Genomic DNA, 13529 nt, shown 5'->3' with positions numbered 1-13529 from the left:
TTTACAAATTAATCAAAAATTTTAAAAATAAATTTTTTTTCTTCGTTCTTTATCATTTTATTTGAAAATTCACTTCAACTACACAATTTTTTGTGGAAAATGGACCTTTTTTGATATAAATGTAATCTTTTCGTTAAAAAATATTATGTTTTGCTGAAAATTGAACTATTTTTTGTTTGTTACGAATTCATTTCTTTGGTTTAAGAAAAAATTATGTAAAATATCCTTTTTTTTAATTGATAATTTATGTTTTGGCTTGAAAATTTCACTATTTGTTCAACAATTCATTTATTTTGATGAAAACTCCTTTTTTTATGTTTAAAATTTACTTTTCTAACTGCAAATTAAACTACTCTAGTTTTGGTTTGTAAATTTAACTTTTTTTAGTTTAAAATTTATATATTTTATCGAAGCTGTATCTTTTTTGGTGTAAAATTCATCTTTTCGTTTCGAATTGAATTATTTTGTTTGAGAAATAATTTTTTTGTTCGACAATTTATCATTTTAACTGAAAATTTAATTCTTCTACTTTTGTTAAAAAAATCTTTTTTTTATGAAAAAAAACTGTTTTCTTGAAAATTCGTTTATTTATTTTTTTTATTTTTTTTTTAGCTGAACATTTATTTTTCTAACAGTTTGACTATTTCTAATTTGGGGTGAAAATTGATACTTTTTAAGTTGAACATTTATATATTTTATTGAAGCTGTATATTTTTTGGTGTAAAATTCATCTCTTGGGTTTAAAATCGAATTATTTTGTTGAGAAATAATTTTTTTGTTTGAAACTTGATTATTTTAACTAAAAATTTAATTCTTCTTCTTTTGTTTAAAAAATCTATTTTTATGAAAAAAACTGTTTTCTTGAAAATTCGTTTTTTTAATTTTTTTTTTTTTAGCTGAACATTTATTTTTCTAACATTTTGACTATTTCCAGTTTGGGGCGAAAATTGATCCTTTTTAGTTGAAAATTTATATATTTGATTGAAGCTTTATCTTTTTTGGTGTAAAACTCATCCTTTGGGTTTAAAATTGAATTATTTTGTTGAGAAATAATTTTTTTGTTTGAAACTTGATTATTTTAACTGAAAATTTAATTCTTACATTTTTGTTTAAAAAATCTATTTTTTTATGAAAAAAAAACTGTTTTCTTGAAAATTGTTTTTTTTTGTTGAAAATTTATTTTTCTAACTTTTTAATTATTCTAATCTGGATTAAAAATTGATCTTCTTTAGATAAAAATTCATGTACTCTGCTGAAAATGAGTCTTTTTAGTAGAAAATTAATCTTTTGGGGGTTGAAAATTCAACTAACTATTTTGTTAAAAAATCGTACTCTTTTCAGCTTGGAAACTGAACTAAAAAGTGTTTAAAATATAGTTAAAACCAAATTTTGTTTTACAATAATATTAATAATCTCCTAGGTGTATGGTTAGCTTTATACCTAGAAGAATTTCAAAAATAGAATATTGTAGCAACCCTGAATAAGGCACTGTTTGGTGCAAATAAAGTTTTCTATTACGTTAACTTCTTTTACCATATAAATTAATCACCTTTTCCAATTTGAATTTTAAAGCGATACATTTTCAGGCGAAATATAAATAAAGTAATTATTTTGAATAATGATAGAAAATACGATTTTCTAAATCCTAGTTCAAAATGCTTATAAATTCTGATTAAATTCTGAAAGCACATAAAGGTCGAGCACATTCTCATGCACGTGAGAATTTCTACGAGCACTTAAACTCTTTAGAAAATTACTCATCATAGCTATTGATCAAACTAATTTCTCATTTAGTTGACTGACTAATTTTCGTACCTTCACTCGTACATTCATCGCTCGAGTCTTCGTACTCGTTGCTTCCGGTATCCGAATTTTCTTCGGGAGGGTGGTGCTGAGAATATCGGAGAGTCCAGTTCTTTGCGAGTTCGAGAGTTCCTTCGGTCGTTAAGGGTTGATCGATTGCCTCTTCGAAAACTTCATTATCATCATCCGAATCACTGAGAAAATTAGAAGACAACCATTTAATAGGCAATCTAAAGAAACTTGATCTTTACTTTTTGTTTTCACCTTTTCTCCAGTTTCTGAATAATGCTTTAAACAATGATATCGGAAATAATACTGGGTGACCCCGCAAAACTTAATCATGCAAAATTCCCTGATTTTTGCATGATTAATTTCTACTGGAAGATAAGAATTTTCGAATAAAAAAGACGAATTTTCAACAAAAGTTGAATTCTAAATTATTAAAGATTTTTTAGTCAATGAAGAAAAAAATGTCATCAAACATTTTATATTTTCAGGTCAAAAAGAAGTTTTGTACAAAAACAATAAATTTTCAACCAAATAATTTAATTTTTAACCCAGAAATGAATTTTCTACAAATTACAGGATGGCCGTTTTAATCGACGAAATAAATTCCCGGTCATTTCCCGGTTCGCAAACATTTTTCACGGTCAATGAAATTTAAAAAAAGGAACACTAAAGCTAAAAATTTTCCTACTTGAGGTAATAAAAACTGAGCTGCAAATAAAAGCACTCAAAGTGGAACTGTTAAATTTTTAACTTTTAAAATTTTTAAATTTAGGTTGAAGATTGATCTTTTTTAATTGAAAATTTATATATTTTATTGAAGCTGTATCTTTTTGGGTAGAAAAATCATCTTTTGGGCTTAAAATATAATTATTTTGTTAAGAAATTATTTTTTTGTTTGAAAATTGATTATTTTAACTGAAAAATTATTTCTACTTTAGTTTAAAAAATCTTTTTTATAAAAAAAAACGGTTTTCTTGAAAATTCGTTCATTTTTTTTTATTATTATTTTTTTAACATTTATTTTTCTAACATTTTAACTATTTCAATTTGGGTTGAAAATGGATCATTTTTAGATGAAAATTCATGTACTCTGTTGAAAATGAGTCTTTTTGGTAGAAAATTAAGTTTTTGGGTTGAAAATTCAACTAACTATTTGGCTTTTAAAAAATCATATTTTATTCAATTTGAAAACTCAACTAAAAAGTGTTTAAAATGTATTTAAAACCGAATTATTTTTTGCATTAATATTAATAATCCCCTACGTGTATGGTTAGTTTTATACCTAGAAGAATTTAAAAATAATAAAATTTGTGTTCAAATGCTCAAAAATGTATGCATATAAAATTAAAGGAACTAACATTTTTCAATATAAAAAAAATATATAAATCCACGTTATCATTTTCAATGCTCTAAATTAAAAACTCAATCAATGAACTTTAATATTTTCAAAATTATATAATTTTAAGGAATTTTAAGCTATAAACATTAAATATTGAAAAATTAAAATATTTTTAACTGAACACTTCTTAAATTAGAAATTCAATTATTTTCTTATTAAATAGTTCAAACATCCTTGGAAAGCTTTAAAAATTTTTTTCTGAATCTTGAGAAATCTCAGTTGTTTTAAATTTAAAATTATTTTAGAAATTTTTTCAGAAATTCTAAATATCTGTCAAAACTAATTGATTTTTTTCTGCAATTTTAAGAAAATTCTGCAAATTTTAGAAAATTTCTTTACGATTTGAATGTATAAATAGCAATTGAACATTTATTATTTGTAGGCAAAATTTGAGTAATTTTGAGAGATATGTACAAGTTTTGAAAAGATTCAAATTTAATGTAAAACTTGAAATGATAGCCTAATATAAAACAAAATGTAGATTTTCGCAGATTTTTAACAAAAAAATTAGATTCTTTTTAAGAATTGTGAAAGGATTTAAAAGAATAAAAATATTTTCTTAAGATTCCTAGGAAAATTAAAAATAATTTTTCATTTTTAAAATTATTTCAAGAGAATATTTTAAAAGTTTTGCAAAGATTTAAACAACATTTTCAAAAAAGATTCTAGAAGAATTTAAGAAAACTTTCTAAAATTTGCATGATAATTTTTAATCTTTTTAAAACTCCTAAATATCTCTTAAAATTACTCAAGTTTGTTCTACAAATGCGCATTTGTAAATTATACATCAAAATTTAAAAATTTTACTCACAAATTAAGCATTTTTTGAATACAACAATTAAAATTGTAACGTTCAAAGTTTAAAGGCTCTTCGAAATTTTAACGATTCCAGGCTTTCTAAATCAAACAACTGAGTTAAAGATTCTTTACTTTTAAATATTTGGTTTTAATTTACTTGTGTTAAATAAAAATTCAAATATTGCTAAATATTCAATAATTAATCTTTTTTTTAATGAAAAATTTCAAATTGAATGGGTTAAAAATCGAATATTTTAGACTGAAATAATATTTTAAATGTAATGAAATCCTTTAATTAAGAATATATTACTATGAAGTTATTTTTAAGTTGAAAATAGTTTATAAACTTTCAGTCACATCTTCACATTTGTTTAATGACTAAGACTTTCAAATTGAAACCGTTTAAGTTTTAACGTCAGAATCTAAAAATTCTTAAATTTTGAACTAAGTTTTAAGGCTTTTATTTTTTATTTGTTCAAGTCTTTAAGAAAACATTTTCAAAATTCTTTAAATTAATTTGCAAGCTTATAAATAAAAATTTTGAATGGAAAATTGTTAATGCAACAAAATTTTGAACTACGCATTGTAAGCTAAATGATAGCATAATTGAAAAACATAAAAATTCAGCTAATTATTTAAAAACTGTTGAAATCGAATGTGGACAGATTTTTCTTCTACAAATTTGTAAAATTCCCGGTCAAAAAAAATGCACTGTGATTTCCCGGTTTTTCACGGTCTTAAAAAATTTCCGGTCATTTCCCGGTCCAGTGGCCACCCTGAATCAGTTAAATTGTTGACCAAATTCTTGAATTTTCAAGCTAAAAAATAAGAATTGTCTACAAAACGTTCAAATTTTCAACAGAAAAGTAAATTTTCAATTAAAATTGTGTATCTATAATCATCGAAATGAATTTTTAAGGAAGCAGTTCAGCTTTCAACCAACGGGGTAAATTTTTGAACTAAAAAGGTGAATTTTTAGCCAAAAATGTCATCATTGATATTTCAAATAAAAAAGAATTTAATCTTGAATGAAAAACAGTTGAATTTAACAAGCAAACAAAAATTCAACAAAATAATTGAATACTCGACTAAAACAGATTCATTGTCAATCAAGAGAATTTATTTTCTACCATAAATGTCGCTTTTTAAAAAATTACATTAATTTTTAACCAAATAGTTCAAATTTAAACTAAAAAATATAAATGTTCAACCAAAACAAGAATAGTTGAATTTCCAAATAAAGAAATTAATTTCTAAGCAAGAAAAAATGAATAATTATCAAAAAAATTCTAATCTTGTATCATTATTAATATAAAATATTTTTAACTTAAATTAAATTTTTGATTCTCAGAACTGCCACAGCTTAATTTACTCAAAAAAAGTGACAAAAAGTTACTAATTTCTAGTCCCGAAAGTGACTAATGAATATTAATAATATGGATTATTTTTTTAAATTAAACAAAAAATCGATAAAATTCATAAAAATATAACGTTTACATTGATTTAAGTAAAATTAGAGTGAATTTAGAGAAATTTTAGAGAAAAAAAAGTAATTCGATAAAATTCCTAAAAATTCATGCTGAGTTAAGAAAATGCAAGTAATTTATTCACTAAGTTCAAAATGAGCTTAGAATATTTAAGGAAATTCAACAAAATTTGATGAAATATACAAGAATCCAACTTCAGAATGAATTCAGTAATTCTTATAAAAAATTTAACAAAATCATTTTTACTGAGTAGAATTCCGTAAATTTAGAAAAATTGAAATAGATTCAAAAGAATTCCAAAGAATTCGATTTTTCAAGAATTCGGAATAAATTTAACACAATTTTGGTTGAGTTAGAAAAAAATTGCAAAAAATTTTTTTAAATATCTTAAAATCTTGGAAACCCTATGAAATTCCTTAATTGTTGTGAATAAATAAATTTAAAATCCCCTAAAATATTATAAAATCTTGTGAAACATGAAATCTGATATTTTCTTAAATCCTGGAAAATGTATTAAAATACCTTAAGAGCTTTTTAAATCCCTTAAAATCAAATCATCCTATAAAATCGTTCCATATCTTCTGAAATTCAATAACGTGAAATCTTTAAATCTTTAAAAATTACTTCAAATTTTTGCAGAGCTCTTAAAAACTTAATTTACGTTTTTTAAAAATACTCTAAAACCTTAATATTTTTTTTAATCACTTGAAATTATTGAAATCTATTGAAAAACCTTTGGAATCTTTTAAAATATCTTAAAATATTGCAAGTAATTTCAAATCTTTTTAAATCCCTCAGAAAATTTGAAAACCCTTTAAAACTCTTTAAATATTTTAATAATTCGCCACGACCTTTCAAATTCTTAGAACTCTTTTTCAGGTGATTTAAATCTATTAAAAATCCCTTGTAATTTATTTAAATATCCTATGATATTTCAAATCTTTCGAAATCTGTTGAAACCTTTTGAAACCTTTTGAAGCTCTTAAAGCTTTCTGGGAATTTTTAAAAATACCCTAAAATCCTTTGGAATCCCTTCAAATTATAGAAGTGTATTAAATATTGCTTGAAATATTTAAATATGCCATAAAATATTAAAAATCCTTTGAAATCTATTGAGATCCTTTGAAACCTTGTTTTAAAGCTCTTGGAAAACTTTTGGAATTTTCCAAAAATAAAGTATTTCAAGTACCCTGGAATCTTTTAAAATCCCTTGAAACCTCTTACGAATTCCTTTGAATCTTTTGAAATTCCCTAGAGTGTTCAAAATCTTTTTGAATCTTTTTAAATCCCTTGAAAATGCCTTGGAAAATTTTATTTACCCTAAAATCTTTAAAATCCTTTGAAATTCCTTAAAATTATTAAAATCTATTAAAAATTCATTGACATCTCTTTAAATGCCCTAAAACATTTCAAATCCTTAAAAATCATTAGAAATCCCTCGAAAATTTTTAAACTTCTATAAAATTCTTTAGAATTTTTTAAAATGTCATCAAATCTTTTGGAATCTTTCTCAAATGATTAAAATCTATATAAAATTCATTGGAATCTTCTAAAGGGCCCAAGAACATTTAAAATTCTTGGAAATCCCTTGAAAATTTTAAAAGCTTTTGAAAAAATCTTGCAATTTTTTAAAAGGCCCTAAAATCTTTTTAATCATTTGAAATTGCCTTCGACTTATTTAAATCTATTAAAAATGCCTTGGAATGTTTGAAGACGCCATAAAATATTTGAAATCCCTTGAAAATGCCTATATATTTTTTTTAATACTTAAAATCTTTAAAATCACTTAGAAAAAGTAAAATCTTAAAAATCTTTTGGAATCGCTTTCAAATTATTAAAACATAGAAAAAATTTCTTGAAATCTTTTTAAATGCTCTAAACTATTTTAAATGCTCTGAAATCTTTTCTAGTCCCTTGAAACTTTTTAAAGCTGTTGAAAATTCCAGGAAATTTTTTAAAAGGCCCTAAAATCTTTTAAATCGTTTGAAATTCCCTTCAACTTATTTCAATCTATTAAACATGTCCTGAAATCTTTTCAGATGCCATAAAAGATTTGAAATCTCTTGAAAATACATGGAAATTATTTTAAATACCTTCAATCTTTAAAATCCTTTGAAATCCCTTGAAAATATAGAAATCTATTAAAAATTCCTTGGAATCTTTTTAAATACCTTAAAATATTTCAAGTCCATTAAAATATTTTGAAATCCCTTGAAAGTAAAGGCTTAAAAATCTTTTGGAATCGTTTTTAAATGATTAAAAATATATTTAAAAATCCCTTGAAAACTTTTAAATGCCCTAAAATCTTTAAAATGCTCTGAAATATTTTCTAGTCCCTTGAAACTTTTTAAAGCTCTTGAAAATTCTTTGTAATTTTTTAAAAGGCCCTAAAATCTTATAAATCCTTTGAAATTGCCTTCAACTTATTTAAATCTATTAAAAATGTCTTTTAATTCTTTTAAGATTACCCTAAAATATTTGAAGTCCCTTAAAATTATTAAAATCTATTCAAAATTCCTTGGAATCTTTTAAAATACCCTAAAAGATTTCAAATCTCTTGAAATCTTTTAATATTCCTTGAAAAAGCCTTGAATTTTTTAAATGTCCTAAAATATTTCGAATGCTCTAAAATATGTTCTGATTCTTTAAAACCTTTTTTTAAAGATCTTGAACATTTTTCGGAATTTTTAAAAATACATTAAATTTTTTTAGACCCCCTTTAAATTATTGAAATCTATTAAAATTCCTTGGAATTTTTTTAAATACCTTAAAATCCATTTTAATCACTTTAAGCTATTGAAACCTATTACAAATTCCTTGGAATCTTTTGAAATTCCTTATAATGTTCCAAATCCCTTGAAATCTTTTTAAATCTTTTGGAATCGTTTTCAAATGATTAAAATTTATATAAAATTCATTGGAATCTTCAAAAAGGCGCAAAAATATTTAAAATTCTTAGAAATCTTTTGAAATCCCTTGAAATTTTTTTAAGCTTTGAAAATTTCTTGCCATTTTTTAAAAGGCCATAAAATCTTTTAAATCATTTAAAATTACCTTCAACTTATTTAAATCTATTAAAAATACCTTGGAATGTTTTAAGATGTCATAAAATATTTGAAATCCCTTGAAAATGCCTAGAATTTTTGTTTGAATACCCATAATATTTAAAATCCTGTTAAATTCCTTAAAATTAGTTGAATCTATTAAAAATCAATTGAAATCTTTTAAAATGCTCTTAAATATTTCAAATGCATTTAAATCTTTTGAAATCCCTTGAAAGTTTTTAAAGTTTTTGAAAATTTCTTGCCATTTTTTAAAAGACCCTAAAATATTTGAGATCCCTTAAAATTATTTAAATCTATTCAAAATTCCTTGGAATCTTTTAAAGTGCCCTAAAATATTTAAAATGCTTTGAAATCTTTTGAAATCCCTTTAAGCGTTTTAAAATTCTTGAATATTCCTTCCAATTTTTAAAATTACCTTAAAATATTTTAAATCCTTTGGAATCGTTTCCAAATTATTGAAATCTATTAGAAACTCCTTGGAAACTTTTCAGATGTCATAAAATATTCCAAATACATTGAAATCTTTTGAAATCCCTTGGAAGTTTTGAAGCATCTTGAAAATCCCTTGGAATTTTTAAAAGTACCCTAAAATTTATAAGATCCTTTAAAATCACTCTCAAATAATTTAAATCTATTAAAAATTCCTTGAATTCTTTGAAAATGCTTAAAAAATATTTTAAATCCTTTGGAACTTTTCGAAATCACTTCGAAACTTTTTTAAACTTTCGAAGAAGCAGGTTTAGACCCACATTAATACAGGGGTTAATTTATTGAAAAAAATTGACTAAAGTAACCTTTTCATATAAAAAATTTACCATCTTAAATTTATCTTTACAAAAAAAGACTAAAAAATCTGATTTGAGAAAAAAAGTGACTAAAAGTGACAGCCCTGATTATTTTTGACAATTAATTAAAGTGCTTCTTACAGAAATTCTTCGAATTTTGCTATTTTTTTTTTCAAAATCCCTGATTTCGCGGTATTCCCTGAGCTAAAGCTACCCCCCTGTCAAAGATTTATAAAAATAAAAACCAGTCACCTCATGTCGGATATATCGTCACTGGAGCCCATTTCGGCGGCCGAGGCACCAAAGTTTCGATCCGTCCACTCGTCCTCATCCATTTGACTGTGAGCCTCTTCTGCGTCCGATATTCGGGCCAAATTCTCAAATTCTATTCTCTCTGGCGTTTGACCCCGATCGAGCAAGTCGAGACCCACGACTCCCTCTAAAGGTATTTTGGGCTGCAATTAGGCACAAATTGTTTTTCAACTAGTTCGCAATGTTTACCGAAAATCGATTATTTGAGAAACTGCGACCAAAGTCTTGTCATACTTTATCCGGCGTTTTCATGTTGACCGAAACATTTGGTATGTTCTCTTTGTTCATCACTGGGATCTTTTTCTTCTCCACTCTCGTCTTCATCGTTCCTGGCAGACCAAAGTGTTGCGTGCAGTAGAAACGTCCACCGTTCTTTTCCCTGTCGAAAGTATGATTTCCTAAAAGAACGATAAATACCCGTGAGATTTAGCAGGTAGATTAACCAATCATTTCAGGCCTCGGAATCACGTCAGAGATCAAAAATAGCGTAAATTGTGTCACAAAATGAAAAAAAAATAGTGTTAAAATAGTGTTTGTAAAATTTTCAAGTATTAGAAATTGAGTTCAATCCTTATTTGAAATGTTATTATTTAGTCTATCAAATACTCATATTTATTTATCGCAGGATTCACAATATTTCTCCTTTTTCTCATTTTTCCACTCAATATTTGGTTCGAATTTCTATTATTTTCTTGAAAATTCAACTGTTTTATTAAAAATGTGTTTTTTTTTGTTTGAAATTTAATCAAATTGATTGAAGTTTTTTTTTCTTGACCAAAAAAAATTTTTATGGAGAATTAAACTATTTTCTGGGAATTATCTTCTTTTTGACGTGAAAATTAATCTTTTTCTGTAGAAATGTCATCTTTTTTAGTTCAAAATGGAACGGTGTGGTTCAAATTTAATTTCCTTCGGTTAAAAATTTATATTTATGTTGAAAATTCACATTTCTGGGATGGAAATTCAACTGTTTTGTAGAAAATTCTTATTTTCAGAAAGAAAATTCACCAATTTGGAGGAAAATTAACCATTTGGTTGAAAATGTATGCATTACGTTCAAAAAATTAGTTGGAAATTCGTTTTTTTCTTTAGTTAGAAATTAATTTTTTTAACTACAAATTGAAATCTTTTTTTAAATTTAATTGATTGGTTGTAAATAAACTTTTTTGCTGTTAATTTATATTCTCAGGTTAAAAGTTGAAAAAACTTTCTTAATTTGATTGGATTTCTTCTCTTGAATAACAACTTTTTTATGGAAAATTTAACTATTTTTTTGGTTGGAAAATTAATCTTTCTCTGTAAAAATGTCATCTTTTTTTAGTTAAAAACGCAACGGTATGGTCAAAATTTAATTTTCTTCGGTTCAAACTTTATTTTTATGTTGAAAATTCATATTTCTGGGATTGCAATTCAACCGTTTTGTAGAAAATTCTTATATTTAGAAAGAAAATTCACCGATTTGGAGGAAAATTAACTATCTATTTGAAGATTTATGTATTTTGTTCATTAAATTAGTTGAAAACTCATTTTCTCTTCAGTTCAAAAATCATTTTTTTAACTGCAAATTGAATTTTTTTAAATTTAACTGATTGGTTGTAAATAAACTTTTTCTTTTAGTTTGATTGCATTTTTGTTCTTGAATACATATTTTTTAATGGAAAATTTAACTATTTTTTCGGTTTGAAAATTCATCTTTTTCTGTAAAAATTGAATATTTTTAGTTAAAAACGAAACTGGTGAAAACTTAATTTGTTTCGGTTAAAAATTAACTTTTTTGTTAAAAATTCACATTTTGGGATGGCAATTCAACCGTTTTGTAGAAAATTCTTATATTTAGAAAGAAAATTCACCAATTTGGAGGAAAATTAACTATTTGGTTAAAGATTTATGTATTCTGTTCATAAAATTAGTTGAAAACTCATTTTCTCTTCAGTTCAAGATTTATTTTTTAAACTGTAAATTAAATGTTTTTTTTTTTAATCCAACTGATTGGTTGTAAATTAACTTTTTTTGTTGTTAATTTATATTCTCGGGTTACAAGTTGAAATGCTCTCTTAGTTTGATTGCATTTTTTCTCTTAAATAACAATTTTTGTATGGAAAATTTAAATATTTAATAGGTTTGAAAATTCATATTTTTCTGTAGAAATTTAATCTTTTTAGTTAAAAATGCAACGGTATGATTAAAATTTAATTTTCTTCGGTTAAAAACTTACTTTTATGTTGAAAATTCATATTTTTGGAATGGCAATTTAACCGTTTTGTAGAAAATTCTTGTATTTAGAAAGAAAATTCACCAATTTGGAGGAAAATTAACTATTTGGTTGAAAATTGATGTCTTTTGTTAATAAAATTAGTTGAAAACTCATTTTCACTTCGGTTCAAAATTAATTTTTTAACTGCAAATTGAAATATTTTTTAAAATTTAACTGATTGGTTGTAAATTAATGTTCTTGTTGTTAATTTATGGTTGAAAGTTCATTTGTTTCGGTTAAATATTAACTTTATTATTAAAAATTCAAATTTTTTGGTTTGGAAATTGAACTGTTTTGTAGAAAATTCTTATTTTCAGAAAGAAAATTCACCAATTTGGAGGAAAATTAACTATTTGCTTGAAAATGTATGTATTATGCTCATAAAATTAGTTGAAAATGCAAGAAAATGGACTATTTGGTTAAAAATTCTTGTATTTTCTTGAAAATTCACCCTTTTTAAGTAGAAAATAAATTTTTTCGTTGAAAATTTAACCGTTTGACTGAGCACTATTCTGTTTCAGTTGAGGATAAAAGTACTTTGTTAAAAATTCGGCTTTGCTGGTTAAATCAAAATTTTTTTTTAAATTTTAAATTAAAATACTTATTTGTTAAAATATCATATTTCTATATTGAAAATACTTCTCTGTTGAAAGTTGAACCATTTTCTTCAAAGGTCATTTTTTGGGTTGAAGGTTCATGAAATTAGTTAAAAATGCGTTTTTTATTAAATTTAAAATTAATTTTTTAACTAAAAATTAAACTATTTTATTTAAAATTCAACTCAATGGTTGTAAATGAACTTTTTTGTTGATAATTCATATTCTCGGGTAAAAAGTTGTAAAACTTTTTTAAAAGTTCATTTTTTGGTTTGAACATTCATCATTTTAGCTGAAAATTAGTTGTTTTTTTTAGTTAAAAATTTTTTTTTTAAATTAAAATTAAAATATTTGATTGAAAATTCACCTGATTGATTGTAAATTCACTTTTTTGTAGATAATTCATATTCTTGAGTTAAAAGTTGAACTACTTTCTTAAAAGTTCATTTTTTGGATTGCAATTTTATAACTTTAGCTGAAAATGAGTTTGTTCTTCAGTTCAAAAATATTTGTTTAACTGCAAAATGAACTATTTTGTTTAAAATTCAACAGATTTCTTGTAAATTAAATTTTCGTGCATAATTCACATTCTCAGGTTGAAAATTAAACTGTTTTATAAAAACTTTGTTTTTTTTTGTTGAAAAGTGATGCATTTTGTTGAAAATTTATATTTTTAAGCTTGCAAGTTTAAACATTTTGTTAAAGATGGATATTTTTTAATTGAAAAATCAGCTATTTGGGTTCAAGTTTAACGTTGTTGTTAAAAATTCTATTTTTTTTTGTTAAAGGTTCATCATTTCAATTAAATGTATAACTTTTTTGTTTTGTTTTTTTTTATAAATTCATTTTTTTAATTTCAAAATATTTCATTATTGGTTGAAAATTTATCGTTTTTAGATACAAATTCAACTTTTTTTGTTGAAAATTCATATTTTTTTGGATTAAAAATTCAACTGCTTTGTCAAAAAATCGTCTTTAAGGTTGAAAATTCTATTATTTTCATAGAAAATTTAACTGTTTG

At 23.9% G+C, this 13529-nt stretch overlaps 1 protein-coding gene across 5 annotated transcripts in view; it reads right to left on the bottom strand.

The window, feature by feature from the left end:
• Nucleotides 1-13529, bottom strand: part of LOC117175814 (F-actin-monooxygenase Mical) — a 153714-nt gene that overhangs the window by 43083 nt on the left and 97102 nt on the right. For all 5 annotated transcript variants that reach the window (XM_033365566.1, XM_033365569.1, XM_033365568.1 and 2 more), the window contains 3 exons: nt 9893-10056; nt 9599-9801; nt 1816-1997 (listed from right to left, as the gene is read on the bottom strand). In XM_033365566.1, coding sequence (XP_033221457.1) covers nt 1816-1997; nt 9599-9801; nt 9893-10056 — 549 coding nt within the window. The remainder of the gene's footprint in view (nt 1-1815; nt 1998-9598; nt 9802-9892; nt 10057-13529) is intronic.

This window comes from Belonocnema kinseyi, chromosome 7 (genome assembly GCF_010883055.1).
Source record: "Belonocnema kinseyi isolate 2016_QV_RU_SX_M_011 chromosome 7, B_treatae_v1, whole genome shotgun sequence".
NCBI classification, from domain to species: domain Eukaryota; kingdom Metazoa; phylum Arthropoda; class Insecta; order Hymenoptera; family Cynipidae; genus Belonocnema; species Belonocnema kinseyi.
The sequence above is the reverse complement of the archived record's forward strand: the minus strand, read 5'-3'. Positions and strand labels throughout refer to the sequence as shown.